The following is a 13,238-nucleotide window of genomic DNA, read 5'->3' on the forward strand; positions in this document are numbered from 1 at the left end:
AAGAAGACATTTATGCAGCCAGGAAGCATATGAAAAAAAGCTCAACATCACTGATTATCAGAAAAATGCAAATCAAAACTACAATGAGATGCCATCTCATGCCAGTTAGAATGGTGATCATTAAAAAGTTAGGAAACAATAGATGCTGGCGAGGCTGTGGAAAAATAGGAACACTTTTACACTGTTGGTGGGAATGTAAATTAATTAAACCATTGTTGAAGACAGTGTGGTGATTCCTCAAGGGCTCTAGAACCAGAAATACCATTTGACCCAGCAATGCTATTACTGGGTATACACCCAAAGGAATATAAATCATTGTACTATAAACACCTGTACGCATATGTTCATTGCAACAGTATTTACAATAGCAAAGACATGGAACCAACCCAAATGCTCATCAATGATAGAGTAGATAAACAAAACGTGGTACATATACACCACGGAGTACTATTCAGCCATAAAAAGTAAAGAGATTATGTCCTTTGCAGGGACATGGATGAAGCTGGAAGCCATCATCCTCAGCAAACTAACAAAGGAATAGAAAACCAAACACCGCATGTTCTCACTCATAAGTGGGAGTTGAACATTGAGAGCACATGGACACAGAGAGGGGAACAACACACACCAGGGCCTGTTGGTGGGTGAAGGGTGAGGGGAGGGAACTTAGAAGATGGGTCAATAGGTGAAGCAAACCACCATGGCACGCATAAACCTATGTAACAAACCTCCATGATCTGCACATGTATCCCCCCCTTTTTAAAAGAATAAATAAAAAAAGATTTAATGGAATTGTTATAGGAATGGGGTCCTGATCCAGACCCCAAGAGAAGGTTGTTAGACCTCACGCAAGAAAGAATTTGAGGGGAATCCATAGAGCAAAATGAAAACAGGTTTAAGAAAGTAAAGGAATAAAAGAATGGTTACTCCATAGGCTGAGCAGTGGCTTGGGTTACTCAGCTAAGACTACTCATAGTTATTCTCGGTATTTATAAACTGTTATGGCACTGGTGGGACTGTCCTATAGCATACTATTGCATTATAATTAGCATATAACTAGTAGTGAGGATGACCAGAGGTGGCTTTCATCACCTTCTTGACTGTAGTGGGTTTTGGCCAACTTCTTTATCACATCCTGTTTTATCCATGGGGTCTTTTGACCTGTATCTTGTGCCACCTATCTCATCTTGTGAGTTAGAATGTCCAACCTCCTGGGAATGAAGCCCACTAAGTCTCAGCTTCTATCCCAGATGGAGTCACTCTAGTGCTATCTAATATGTGTTTGTGTTTCTCCCTCTGTCATGAAGTGGAATACTCATGCAATATGTGATTAAAGCTCCTTTACCCTCCCCCTTCATATCACATAATTCATTCTAAAGCCAAAGATGGTGAATGTTTTTGGAATTGTTCTTTGAGGGTATTGTTGGCATTCTTATATCACCATGAGCTGACTCCCTCTCTGTTTTTGTTACAATATGCTTTTGACATGAATAAATGTGTCTTTATTTATTAGACTCCCATTTATCCTTCCAGATGGGACTGAGAAGGGATATGCTTATGTGGACTTTAACTACAGCGGTACCTTGCTGGCCTCTGTTGGTAGCAACCCAGACTACACACTGACTATCTGGAATTGGAAAGAAGAACAACCCATACTGAGGACAAAGGCTTTTTCTCAGGAAGTTTTTAAGGTTACTTTCAATCCTGATAATGAAGAGCAGCTTACTACATCGGGATCAGGCCACATCAAGTAGGTTGGGTAACCAATAGAGGTGCTAGTAGATATCACAGGGGTATTTTTCTAAGAAGCACTAAGAGCTAGAGACTTTTTTTTTTTTTTTTTGAGTTTTAGTTAACATTAGAATTATTTAAAAATACGTTATTTTAAAAGCTAATTAGTAATGCATCTTTTCTAATTATATATGTGGGATTTTATTTCTGCAAGGAGCATAGATAACATAAGGACTTTTTTTTTTTTAATTGAGATGGAGTTTCGCTCTTGTTACCCAGGCTGGAGTGCAGTGGTGTGATCTCGGCTCACCACACCTCCGCCTCCTGGGTTCAAGCGATTCTCCTGCCTCAGTCTCCTGAGTCGCTGGGACTACAGGTGCCCGCCACCATGCCCAGCTAATTTTGTGTTTTTAGTAGAGACGGGTTTCTGCATGTTGGTCAGGCTGGTCTTGAACTCCCGACCTCAGGTGATCTGCCCGTCTAAGCCTCCCAAAGTGCTGAGATTACAGGCCTGAGCCACCGTGCCTGACCAATAAGGGCTTTTAAATACAGCCTGCTGCCTTCTTGTAGGTTCCACGTCCTAAAAGAGTTTGTGTAGTGTCTTAATAACTCACATTAGGATGATATTTCCAAGTTCATATTAAGTTTTCACATCCACTACTAAATTTCTTGTTTGTAGCAATTTAGTCTTTATCTGTAAAACAAGAATTATCACAGTATCATTCCTGACAAGGAACACTCAATACAAAACAGTGACAGAGCTTACTCCTGATCTTAGGTCTTGCTCCAAACTCCACGCTCTTTTCATTATATCATACCCTTATCTATTTCCAGGATGGAATGATCTTATCTTTCTCTATCTTTGTTCCACTTGGTCTCATGTCTTTATGTAAACCTTCTACCACCCCAGATCTGCCCATAATTTGACTGTCAGTGTCTCTTTAAGAGAAAGACATTTTTATCCATCCTGAATTCCTCTTGTCTCAATTTAGATCTGGTCTTTTTATTATTCATTCTTAGAAATATAGACTAATTGAGCAGATTTTTAATTGTGATCATTAGGGAATTCTCAAATAACCCTCTGCTAGCTATTTACAAAAGTTTTCCAATTTCTTATATTTTTCTATTATTTAGTAAAATCTGTCTCTTCTATGCCCCCATATCTTTGGGAGAAAGGCAGACGTTGAACAGTTAATTTCATATGTGCTATAAAGGAACACAGAGTATGTAGAAGGATGTCATCAGGGGACCTACCATTCCTTTGGAGATGATATTGGATATATAGGCTTTTGGCTTTGTATCATTGGCTTGTTGGTACCCTCAATTATCTATTTTATATCTAGTTGGATAGGTCTTCTTTTTCTACATGGTCTTCATCATCCTGTCTGTTCATTTGTTTAGACTATGAATAAGAAAATGTTAGTAATAAGAATTATTGATTGCTTTGATCTGCTAGGCACTGTTCTAAGAATTTTTCAACAATTTTATGAGGTAGGTGTTACTAATTTTCTTATTTTATACCTTAGAAAGTGAGGGTATCGGGTGATCAAGAAAAGCACTCAACACAGCTAATACATTAGAACTCTTTGAAAAACTTTTATATTCTCTAAAACAATACTGTCTAATACAACTTTCTGACAGACTGGGAATGTTCTATGCTGTCTAATACAGTAGCTGCCATCCACATGTAGTTACTAAGCACTTGAAATTGGATAGTGTGACAGAAACACTGAAATTTTGATTTTGTTTAATGTTAATTCCTTTAAATAGTCAAACATACCTGGAGGCTACTGTATTAGGTAACACAGCTCAAAATATAAGATGCATGAGGGGGGAAATTTTATTTTTCACCTGTTTTGATCATTGCTGAATTCATATTGCCTAGAACCTTACCTGACAAGTAGTAGATACTAAACAAATCTTACTCGGATGAATGAGTGAAATAGTATATGTGACTGTAAAATATGTAAATGTTTGGGTCATAGTAAAATAAAAATCAGTAAACTATCTTTGAGGTGCATTCAGTCTCTTGTTTGTTTGTAGGTTCTGGGAAATGGCTTTTACATTCACAGGTCTCAAGCTGCAGGGATCACTAGGTCGATTTGGCAAAACAACCACTACTGATATAGAGGGCTACATGGAGCTTCCAGATGGGAAGGTGAGTATAGCCACTATTCTAGAATAATAAAACTTTGTTTTCAAGTACATATATGAAAGCATACATACATGAAAATAAATAGATTACATTCTAACAAGCTCTGCCGATAACAGGTATCATGGTAAATGTAATGAACATTTCATTTTACTTCTTCAATTATCAGTTGTAATTAAAATATTTCCCTGAAATTGTCATAATCTATGTTTAACTACCATTTTTCTATTTTCTTTTTACTAAATCTTATACACACATATAAAGTATGTAAGGATTTTCATATATTAACATAGTGACATATTTGTTACTTGTAATTATGTCATACAATTGCAGTATTTATATTATTTATTTTTCCCCATTTTGTCTTGCTATCACGATTGAAGAAGACTTATTGGGTCAAAGGTTATATGCAACTTTGTGACATTTATTTTTATTGTCAAATTATTCAGAAAGAGCAAACCACTTTATAGAGGCATCTGTAACACTGCAACTGCAATCTGTTAGTTTATTCTTTAATATTGTTAGTTTCTTTTCTTCATCTTCTAAAATTTATAGGCATATTGCCTGAAACAATAGATAATTAGGATTAGTTCTCCATCAATATTTTACCTAGTGTCCTTTTAGAATGAGTTATACATTATTATTTGAGATCATATCAGTTGTAAGTAAATGCCAGCATACAAATGTTACTCTAAGGAACCAAGTGGTCTAGTCATCTACCTGACTAAATATTCTCAATTCAAAAGCATGATATATAGGAGGAATTAAAAAGCCTTGGATGCTGGCTAAACTATGTATCTAAATCCATGAGATGATCTTAAATCATTCCAGCTTCAAATTCTCAATACTGTAAAAATTAAGCTAAGATAAAGATGCATAGAATCCTCGTTAAAAACATGGTATGAGATAGATCTTTTAAAGGGTTGGTAGAATTTGTATAGCTATAGGGAAGAAAAAAAACGTTTTAAATGATAGACCAACTAAAGGAAGTGTTTAGTGTTAGAAGTAAATATCAGAGTTTTAGAGGGCAGACTGGAATAAACCATTTATGTTGACAAAGAGTGGAAAATTTCAGTTGAGAAGTATGACTGGGCCCTAGTGTACAAGGAGTTTGATATTTAGGCAGAACTACTCTACATGGGAAGAGTAGACTTGCAAATGAAAGAAGTAATAAACAAATTTGGCCATAAAACGCCAGGTTGATTTGACAAAGGGAAATCTGGAGTCAAGGAAATGGGCTAGAATGGAAACTGTTGCTGTCATCTGAAAAGAGGTGATCAAGGGCCTAGACTTCTCAGAACAAATGGAAAAGGAAAGCTAGATATGAGTGACATTTCAGAAAGAAATGCCTTATAGATTTTTGTCACCATTCCTGGCTTTCATCACTGGACAGAAGAAAATAAGTCTAAAAACTCTATCATAAATGGCCGAGGCTTAAGAACACAATCAGTAAAGTCGGTAGGGTTGTTAAAAAATAGGTAGACCCAAGGGATAAAAGACTGAATAAAATCATGTTTCTCTAGAAAGAGAGAAATGAAATTTCTCTAGAGAGGGAAATGAAAATGCAGACTTCTAGAGCATGCAGGCAAAATTAGAATAGAGTTTCCCAAAGTGCTTTTTTATGGAATATCAGTCTGTACAGAAGCTCCATAAAATTAAGACTGTTTTTTTTCTTTTTTTCCTTTGTTGACTCCATCTTGCTTCTAAAAAAAATAATAATAATAAGACTTTTTAAGTCAAATTCCTTTGTACTGAAAAATTCCCCTTGGTGATTCCCAGCAAATACTTCCTGTTAAAAGTTACCAGTGATCCTAGAGAAAATAAAGTTGTTTGACTTTGTTTATCCTAGCGTCTGCATTCTAAGGCTGTGTAGTCAGAATAGGAAGCTTTAAGCTCACTGGGTAGTTTTGGGCAAGTTTGTGCTTCAGTGTTTTCCTCTGTAAAATGGGGATAATAATAGTCAGGGCTACCATTGGCCCATTTGTTTTTTTTGTGTGTAGTCAGAAAAAAGCTGTTTCTTCTAGGAGAATGAAGTACCCAACATGCACAACTGTACATGGTATCCCTGATAAATGTATCTAGTTCATATGTTTTTTTTTGCATTAAATAACTTAACATATTTAAAGTACTGAACCAGTGCCTGGCACAGAGTCAGTGCTCAATAAATATTACTTCATTTTGAGACACATGTTAAACATCTTAAGAACTAATGTTTGGTGGTATGCACTTGGGGAAATGCCAAATTAAATGGATTAATTTGAGAAAGTTTTAGATGATTATCTTTGTTTGAAGTTGGGTACTATTATGCCATAATCTACTTAATTCAGGACTGGCCTTACAAGTTACCTAATCTCTAAAATTTGATAGTATTACACCTAAAAAGTAGACTGTCATCTAATTCCACTCCTGTATTTTATCCTAAGAGACGTGCCAAGAAGTCTATTGTGTACATCAATGAACAGTTACCAACAACATTCAGCCTAATCACAAAGATGCAAAACTGATCATAATGCTAGAAGGAAATATATCAAAATGTTATTAGTAGTTGCATCTGGGGTAGTAGGTCTTTCTTTCTGTATTTTTTTATTTTTCCATTTAAAAATTTTATAATCAATAAAGATAACCTTAAAAATAATTTTCACCTACTATTTGAGGCATGAATATGTACACTTACCTGTTTTAATGCACATTCCTTTTTTCCACATACCTGCCAGGTGCTCTCAGGGTCAGAATGGGGTAACATGCTGCTTTGGGAAAGTGGTCTGATCAAAGTGGAGCTCTGTCGAGGTACAAGCAAGTCATGTCACAATGGTCCTATTAACCAGATAATGCTGTATGAGGGTGAAGTTATCACTGTTGGGTCAGATGGATTTGTTAGGGTAAGTTTTCTTGATACTTGGATGGTAGCACCCATGTTTAAGGCTTGTAGATCACCCAAAGGGTTTTATTTCTCATAAAGGTTATTTTGTGAAGGAGATCCGTAGTCATTTATTCCCAAGGCCAACTCACTTTAAATAATGCTTCTCTTGTGATAAATATTTGCATTCTCATCAAAATTAATTTACTGCACTTTACCGCTGAGGGTAAAGTGCAGTAAATTAAGAGGGCCTCTTGTTATTTGGATTCTGTTGAAATAATAGCTTCGGAAGATGAAAACTCATGTTAGAACAGGATAAACAGTAGACCCACATATCCTTCCAGAGGCTTCATATGAATGGTTCATGTTCTAGGAACAAACGTGCTGAACATTTCTTAGTTATTTTTTACTGAAGTTACCAATTGGCAATACACCCAGAGGTGAACTGATGGAGTTTGCCTGTGAATGCTACACTCTTCTTGCTCCGTATGCTAAGGAACTCACTTGCTTCCTCTTGTGGACAGTCTCTTGCCAAAAGCCTGGGCTAAGCTGGAACACTGCTCCAGCTTCTAAGTCCCCCTTGCTATTATTGTCACACTTCTCCCACCCACTCTGTGTAGCACTTTCTGTTGATGAGTATCCTGCTGTGGCTGGTCAACCTGTAGCTTTGTGATTTGCCTTGTAGTCCTCTTGAGAGATATTTTAAGTGGGGCCTTTCATAAGAAAGTGGCAGTGTTCTACTGACATTTGTTTCAGAAGTGTTATCAAAAGTAAGATTGTATTTTTTTAAAAGTCTGGTCACTCTGTTGCCACCGATTGAGCTTACTGTGTTTAATATATTGTTTAATCCATATCTCCAACAGTGGGTCCTCTTACCACTGGCTTTTTGAGCCCCAGTGTAGGTTTTAACATTTACAATATTACGTTTAATCTTGCTGGATTTCACACATGACTCTGGGGAGCTTTGTGTCCTTAATTTTGTCATATATTTGCCGTTTTTCCAAGATATATGTTACCCCAAAATGTCTAAATACCAAGTGGGAGAAAATCTCAGGAGAAAAGAAGTTAAATATTTCGCAGAGGATTTCTTCATGGACCCCAGTAATTCCTAAGCTTGCCTCTCTTTTCAGAGCCTGCCCTTGTCTTTTCAGTCCTTCACACTGTAAATCTCTACCTCTTACCCCTTAGAAAAAACCTACCCCAACTCCCAGAAGTTAATCTGATCCTAGTCTGATCCCTAACCCTACTAACCCTGACCCTCAGATATTTCCCTCTTCCCCCAACCAGGCTAATCTGAGACAGTCCCCTGGAGTTCTTTCTCAAAGTCTCAGTTATGCAGTCTAGGATCATATGGCAGGGTATGTCACCAGAAATGTGCAGAATGAGCTTTGGCCCCTCACAGGGGAAGTCCTTCTGAGTCTCCCTGCCACCATGAGGTGAAACCTCCCTCACTCTTCCTGTAGTATTCCTCTCCCAAAGGACAACCACCTACACTTTACTGTCTCACTGTGAGATAGTAACATTTGCTATCTCACTTATTATGAGATAGTAAAGGGTGAAATATTAATATTCAGGAAGAGAAACATTTTCTAATGGAGACTTTATCTACATTTATGTTCTTTGCTTATAATGAGATAGTGCTTGAATCATTAAGCAAGAAGGTATATTTCCCCTTTCCAAGGGCCTACTGGTATTTAGAAAACAAGGCTCATTGTAATGTCTTGCTGAACAGCCAAACCATGTACTCCTAATGGCCACTTTATGTAAAAAGAGACCTAATAGAAACCTTGAAATAAAAATTTTTTTGGATAAAATGAAGTTCTTCAGGAAGGCTGTACTTTCTTACTAACTTTTTTAAATACAAAGGAACCTATAATAACTTATACCTCAGTTCAGAATGAAATTCCAGGGGTCAGGTTTTGGCTGGTGTTCTTATTATACCTATTCATTGTTACTTTTCATGAAAGAAAAATAAATGACTTTTGAAAAAAAAATCAGGGTTTTTCTGGCTTAGAAAATAAATGTTCAGAAAGTATTGATTGATTAAAGTATTTTCATTTTACAAGATATGGGATTTTGAGACAATAGACACTGCTGATATAATAGATGAGACTGGATTGTTGGAGATAGAGCCTATTAATGAACTTCAAGTAGACAAGAATGTGAAACTCTTCTCTATGATAAAAATGAGTGAAACTGGAAATAACTTTTGGTTGGCTCAGGTATGTTGCATTCTTCTCTCTTGGCTCTTTAACATTACATGGACAAAAAATTAAAATAATGATATGATTGAGTTGACTACAAGTCCATTTGACTGTGTGTTATGAGATTGTTTATTGTGTGGTTGTATTCTAAAATATCGAAGTTGTTTTTTATTAAATTTTAATTATACTTTATATGCAAGCTTTTGATATTGCGTGTCCTTATTTTAATAAATCATAGGAAGAACATTTTAAAATTTTGATGAAAGTTGACAATGATAAAATACTATTGGGTATTTAATTTTTTTAGGATGCCAATGGAGCCATATGGAAGCTTGACCTCAGTTTTTCAAATATTGTAAGTTGCCTATTACTCTTATCTTCCCTTAACTTTTATAGCAAAATACAAAAATAAAGTGTTGTTTGCCTTTAAAGTATTCTTTATCTTTCTCCATATTTGATCATGGTTCTCATAAAAAACTTGCTCAACATGTGCTACTCTTGAGAATTCTCTCGTTATGATTTTACATAGAAAAGAATCTGTCTCATAGCATAATTTACCAGAAAAGTGGCAGTGACAATACCTAACATGATATATGCTTTATAGTTTTTATAAATATATGGAATTTTCATTTATTTTATCTCGTGATCCTCATCACTCTCCTATTTAGTAGGCAAGCAGCTGTTATCATCTCATTTTACAGATGAAGAAATGGAAACTAGAATTTGGGGTGACTTGTGCAAAATCACACAGCCATTAAGGGCAAAGCCCAGGACTCTATCTGGTTCTCCTGATTCTGAAATCCAGTGTTCTTTCTAGCTTTTTGTGCTTTTTCTTATTTCTATCCAAATAAAATCACACATATGTTATATTGTTCTATTTACATTTTTAAAAATATGTGAACCCTGTCTTTGAGATCCAGTAAGCTGTCTGTCTGTTCTCAGACCCAGGACCCAGAATGCCTCTTCTCCTTCCATTCTGGAGCTATTGAAGCCGTGGCTGTTTCTCCTCTCACTTACCTCATGGCCACAACTGCCTTGGACTGTAAGTAGAAACTCTTCATTAAAATAGATCTGGCCTTGTTTTGTTTAATTGCAATACAATACAATTTTTATATGTGTTTGACTTAGGAGCATTTGAGAATTTTCCCAAAAGGGGAGCCTCTTGAATGCAAGTGAAGGGAGCTGCAGAGAGGAGAGGGCCCAAAATGCAACAGCCATGGTTATTGTGAGAGGTTAAAGTAAGGACACCATCTATAAATTGTTCATGAAAATGCTGCTCATTTTGATATTGTCCACATTTGTAGTTTTTTTTTCTATGTTTTTCCTTCTCCTTTCTTCCTTCTTAAGGCAAATCCACATGGATTTTGCAAGGTAAAATTGACCCACCAGTCAATCATCTGGTATCCTTTTTATTATTCATGTTTGTGAATTACCTGTTTGAGGTTGTACATGAAAATTTTTTACAAAAGAAAGTTATTCACTGATTTAGTTAAGAAATTTCTTGTTACAATTTTCAACATGTAAAAAGTAAACCAAGACTTCAAAAATATGTATTTTTTTCTTTTAAAACTGTCTTTCCGTAGGCTCTGTTCGAATCTATGATTTTGCCAGCAAAATTCCTTTGACTCAGATGAAATTCAAACAAGGAGGTACTGCCCTTGTTTGGGTACCCCGAATGGTAAGTTTTTGTTATAATGAACTATTAGAATCTGTTGGTAAATATGGTATATCAATTCTTTATCTTGGAAATACAGATATTTGTCAACTCAAAATTTTAGGGAATAAAAAATTTTAAGTTAGTTTGTTTTAGTCAGAATGTAATAGAAATCTTTTCCTTGATTGTTGTCATGAGTTTGGTCTTGTTTTTAGTAAAATTTCTGTTTTTATGCCACCTGCAGATTTGTAATAGTTTCATGTTGCAAAGCAATTTCCCAACAGACCTTTGTATATCTAGTTTTTATCTCTCTGACTTTGATTTCATTCATCCTATTAATATTTCCAGAGTGCCAACAATGTGCCAAGCCTTGTTTTACTTTCTGGGAATATAGCAGTGAATAAAAAGACAAAAGTACTTGCACCTTGTGGACCTTATGCTTTAGTGGGAGGGAGGCAGAGACAGATAGTAGTCAAAATAAGTAAGTTAAGTACATGTTATGTTAGATAATGATAAGAACTACAGAAAAAAAAATAGGTTTGGATAGAGAGTTGTTCCATTTATCAATTGCTGTGTAATAAACTATCTCAAAATATAGTGGCATAAAATAATAATCATTTTATTTTGCTCATGTGGTCATTGCGTTGGGATTCAGGTGACAGCAGGGATGGATTGTCTCTGCTTCAGAGTGTCTGGGAACTCGACTGGGAAGACATGAATGTCTGGGCCTGGAATAATCCAAAGGTTTCCTGATCACAAGGCTGACACCTGGGTTGGATGACTTGAAGGCTAGACTAAGCTGGGACTGCCAACAGAAGTGTTTATATCGAATACCCTCTCCATGTGGCTTAGGCTTCATCAGAACATGGCAGCCTCAGGACAGTCACACACTTTTTACTTGGTAGCTCAGGGCTCCAAGATCTAGTGTTTCAACAGTAAAGGCAGAAGCTGATGGCCTTTTATGGCCCATCCCCCAGAAGTCAAAATACCACTTCTACCATACTTGATTGGGTGAAGCAGCTACACATTCGCAAGCCCCAAACAGAATCAAGAGAAGGGGACTTAAACCCCATCTCTCCGTGGGAGGCATGTCAAAGATTTGCAGCCATGTCTTTAAAATGCCATGGAAGTATTTGGGGGAGTATTTAATCTTTACTGTTTTGGGTTGAAATTAAAGAGAAAAGATTCCAGGCTAAAAGTAAATGTGGATATAAATGGAATGAGGGGGAATTTCATGATGGGATCAAGACCAGGAGAACTCAGTCCAGGGAACAGAGCCGTCTTCACGATGAGGCTAGAGTAAGTAGAAATGACAGAGCATTTGGATTGGCAGGTCTGGCTCACTTACTATCCTCATCTATTTATACTCTTAACTGAAGTCTTAAAACTACAATCCAGGTGATTGAATTGTTTATTCAGATGGTCATGTAATGTCCACAGAATGTTTCCTTTTTTTACGCTTATATACAAGTAATGATAATATGGATTTTAAGCTACAATTAAAATGTCCCTTTTCCATATGCCCTGACCTTTCTGGAAGGCTACACATCAGTCTGTATGACTCAGCTCAGGTCAGAAATCATCTCTGCATAGCCCTCCATGAATCTATCTCCAAGTAGAGTTAGGGCCTCCTTCCCCTGTGATTTTGTTCCCCCTTAGTGCTGTGTATATATCTCTTAAAGCATTTATCACAGCCTGCTAAGATTATGGGCTTTATTGTCTTTCCCATTAGACTGCTTGTTTTCATGGAAAAACCAGGCCTTATTCTTCTTTGTACCTCCAGTGCCTCTATAGTTACTGGTACTTTTAGACACTTAGTAAGTTTTTGTTGAGTAAACAACACTCAACTAGAGTTGAATGGTGTACAGCCTTTTTGTTCCCCAAATTCTCATAACTGATGGTCACTGAGCTCTAGAGTATGCCCAGGCTCTTGCTCTTCTCCTGAATGCCTTCCAAGACAGCAGATTTAGTACGTTCAGACATTGGTAGTTTTATATCTCTAGCTCAGACTTTTCCTCTAAGGTGCAGACTATGACATCTTTAGTTTAAAATCTCAAGGGAACCTCAAACTCAATGTTTTCAAGACTAAGTCCATGTCTTTCACACATCCCCAACCATCCTTCTCTCTAAATCAACAATAGCAACTACAAACCGCACACACACCTAGCTCCCTTCCAGTTTTTTCTGTCTCAGTAAGTGCCATTATCAGTCACTCTTGACTCCTCCATCTGCCTCATTCCCCGTATCCAGACATCACCAAGTAGGGCCATTACACCTCTTCCTAAAGTATGTCCAAATCTCTCATCTCTACTACTCAGACCAATAGTTCTCCTGAAGTGCAGAAGCCATCTCAAAAGGTCTTTCAGAAGTTCTCCCAGCATCGTATCTAAACCACCTCATGTCTATTTTCCACACTGCAGCTAGGATGACATTTTAAAAATAGCAAATCTGACCATTTCACCGCCGCTTCCCCCAGAACCCAGCTAAAAACACTCTGATGGCCTTCCGCTGCTCTGGGATGAAGACTCTTCTTAACACAACATGGAAGCCATTGTGTAATCTGCTGCCTGCCTGTCTTCCTCTCCAGCTGCTGGGGGAAGCATTGTTCTGTCACCCTTTCAGACTACAACTTTTTCTTGAGTG

The 13,238-nt window shown here is 36.9% G+C and overlaps 1 protein-coding gene across 6 annotated transcripts in view; it reads left to right on the plus strand.

The window, feature by feature from the left end:
* The window catches only part of CFAP44 (cilia and flagella associated protein 44), a 137,874-nt gene that overhangs the window by 35,125 nt on the left and 89,511 nt on the right, over nucleotides 1-13,238 (plus strand). For 5 of the 6 annotated variants that reach the window (XR_012518780.1, XM_074404347.1, XM_074404349.1 and 2 more), the window contains 7 exons: nucleotides 1,531-1,747; nucleotides 3,772-3,886; nucleotides 6,595-6,759; nucleotides 8,804-8,959; nucleotides 9,249-9,296; nucleotides 9,884-9,983; nucleotides 10,525-10,619. Coding sequence is in view for 5 of the 6 variants with exons in the window: in XM_074404347.1 (XP_074260448.1) it covers nucleotides 1,531-1,747; nucleotides 3,772-3,886; nucleotides 6,595-6,759; nucleotides 8,804-8,959; nucleotides 9,249-9,296; nucleotides 9,884-9,983; nucleotides 10,525-10,619 (896 nt within the window). In the remaining variant the exon portion in view is untranslated. Of the gene's footprint in view, nucleotides 1-1,530; nucleotides 1,748-3,771; nucleotides 3,887-6,594; nucleotides 6,760-8,803; nucleotides 8,960-9,248; nucleotides 9,297-9,883; nucleotides 9,984-10,524; nucleotides 10,620-13,238 lie in introns of those variants that run through there. The other variant, XM_074404350.1, reaches the window with a different exon arrangement.

The sequence above is a fragment of the Saimiri boliviensis genome, chromosome 8 (assembly GCF_048565385.1).
Source record: "Saimiri boliviensis isolate mSaiBol1 chromosome 8, mSaiBol1.pri, whole genome shotgun sequence".
Classification (NCBI taxonomy): Eukaryota; Metazoa; Chordata; class Mammalia; order Primates; family Cebidae; genus Saimiri; species Saimiri boliviensis.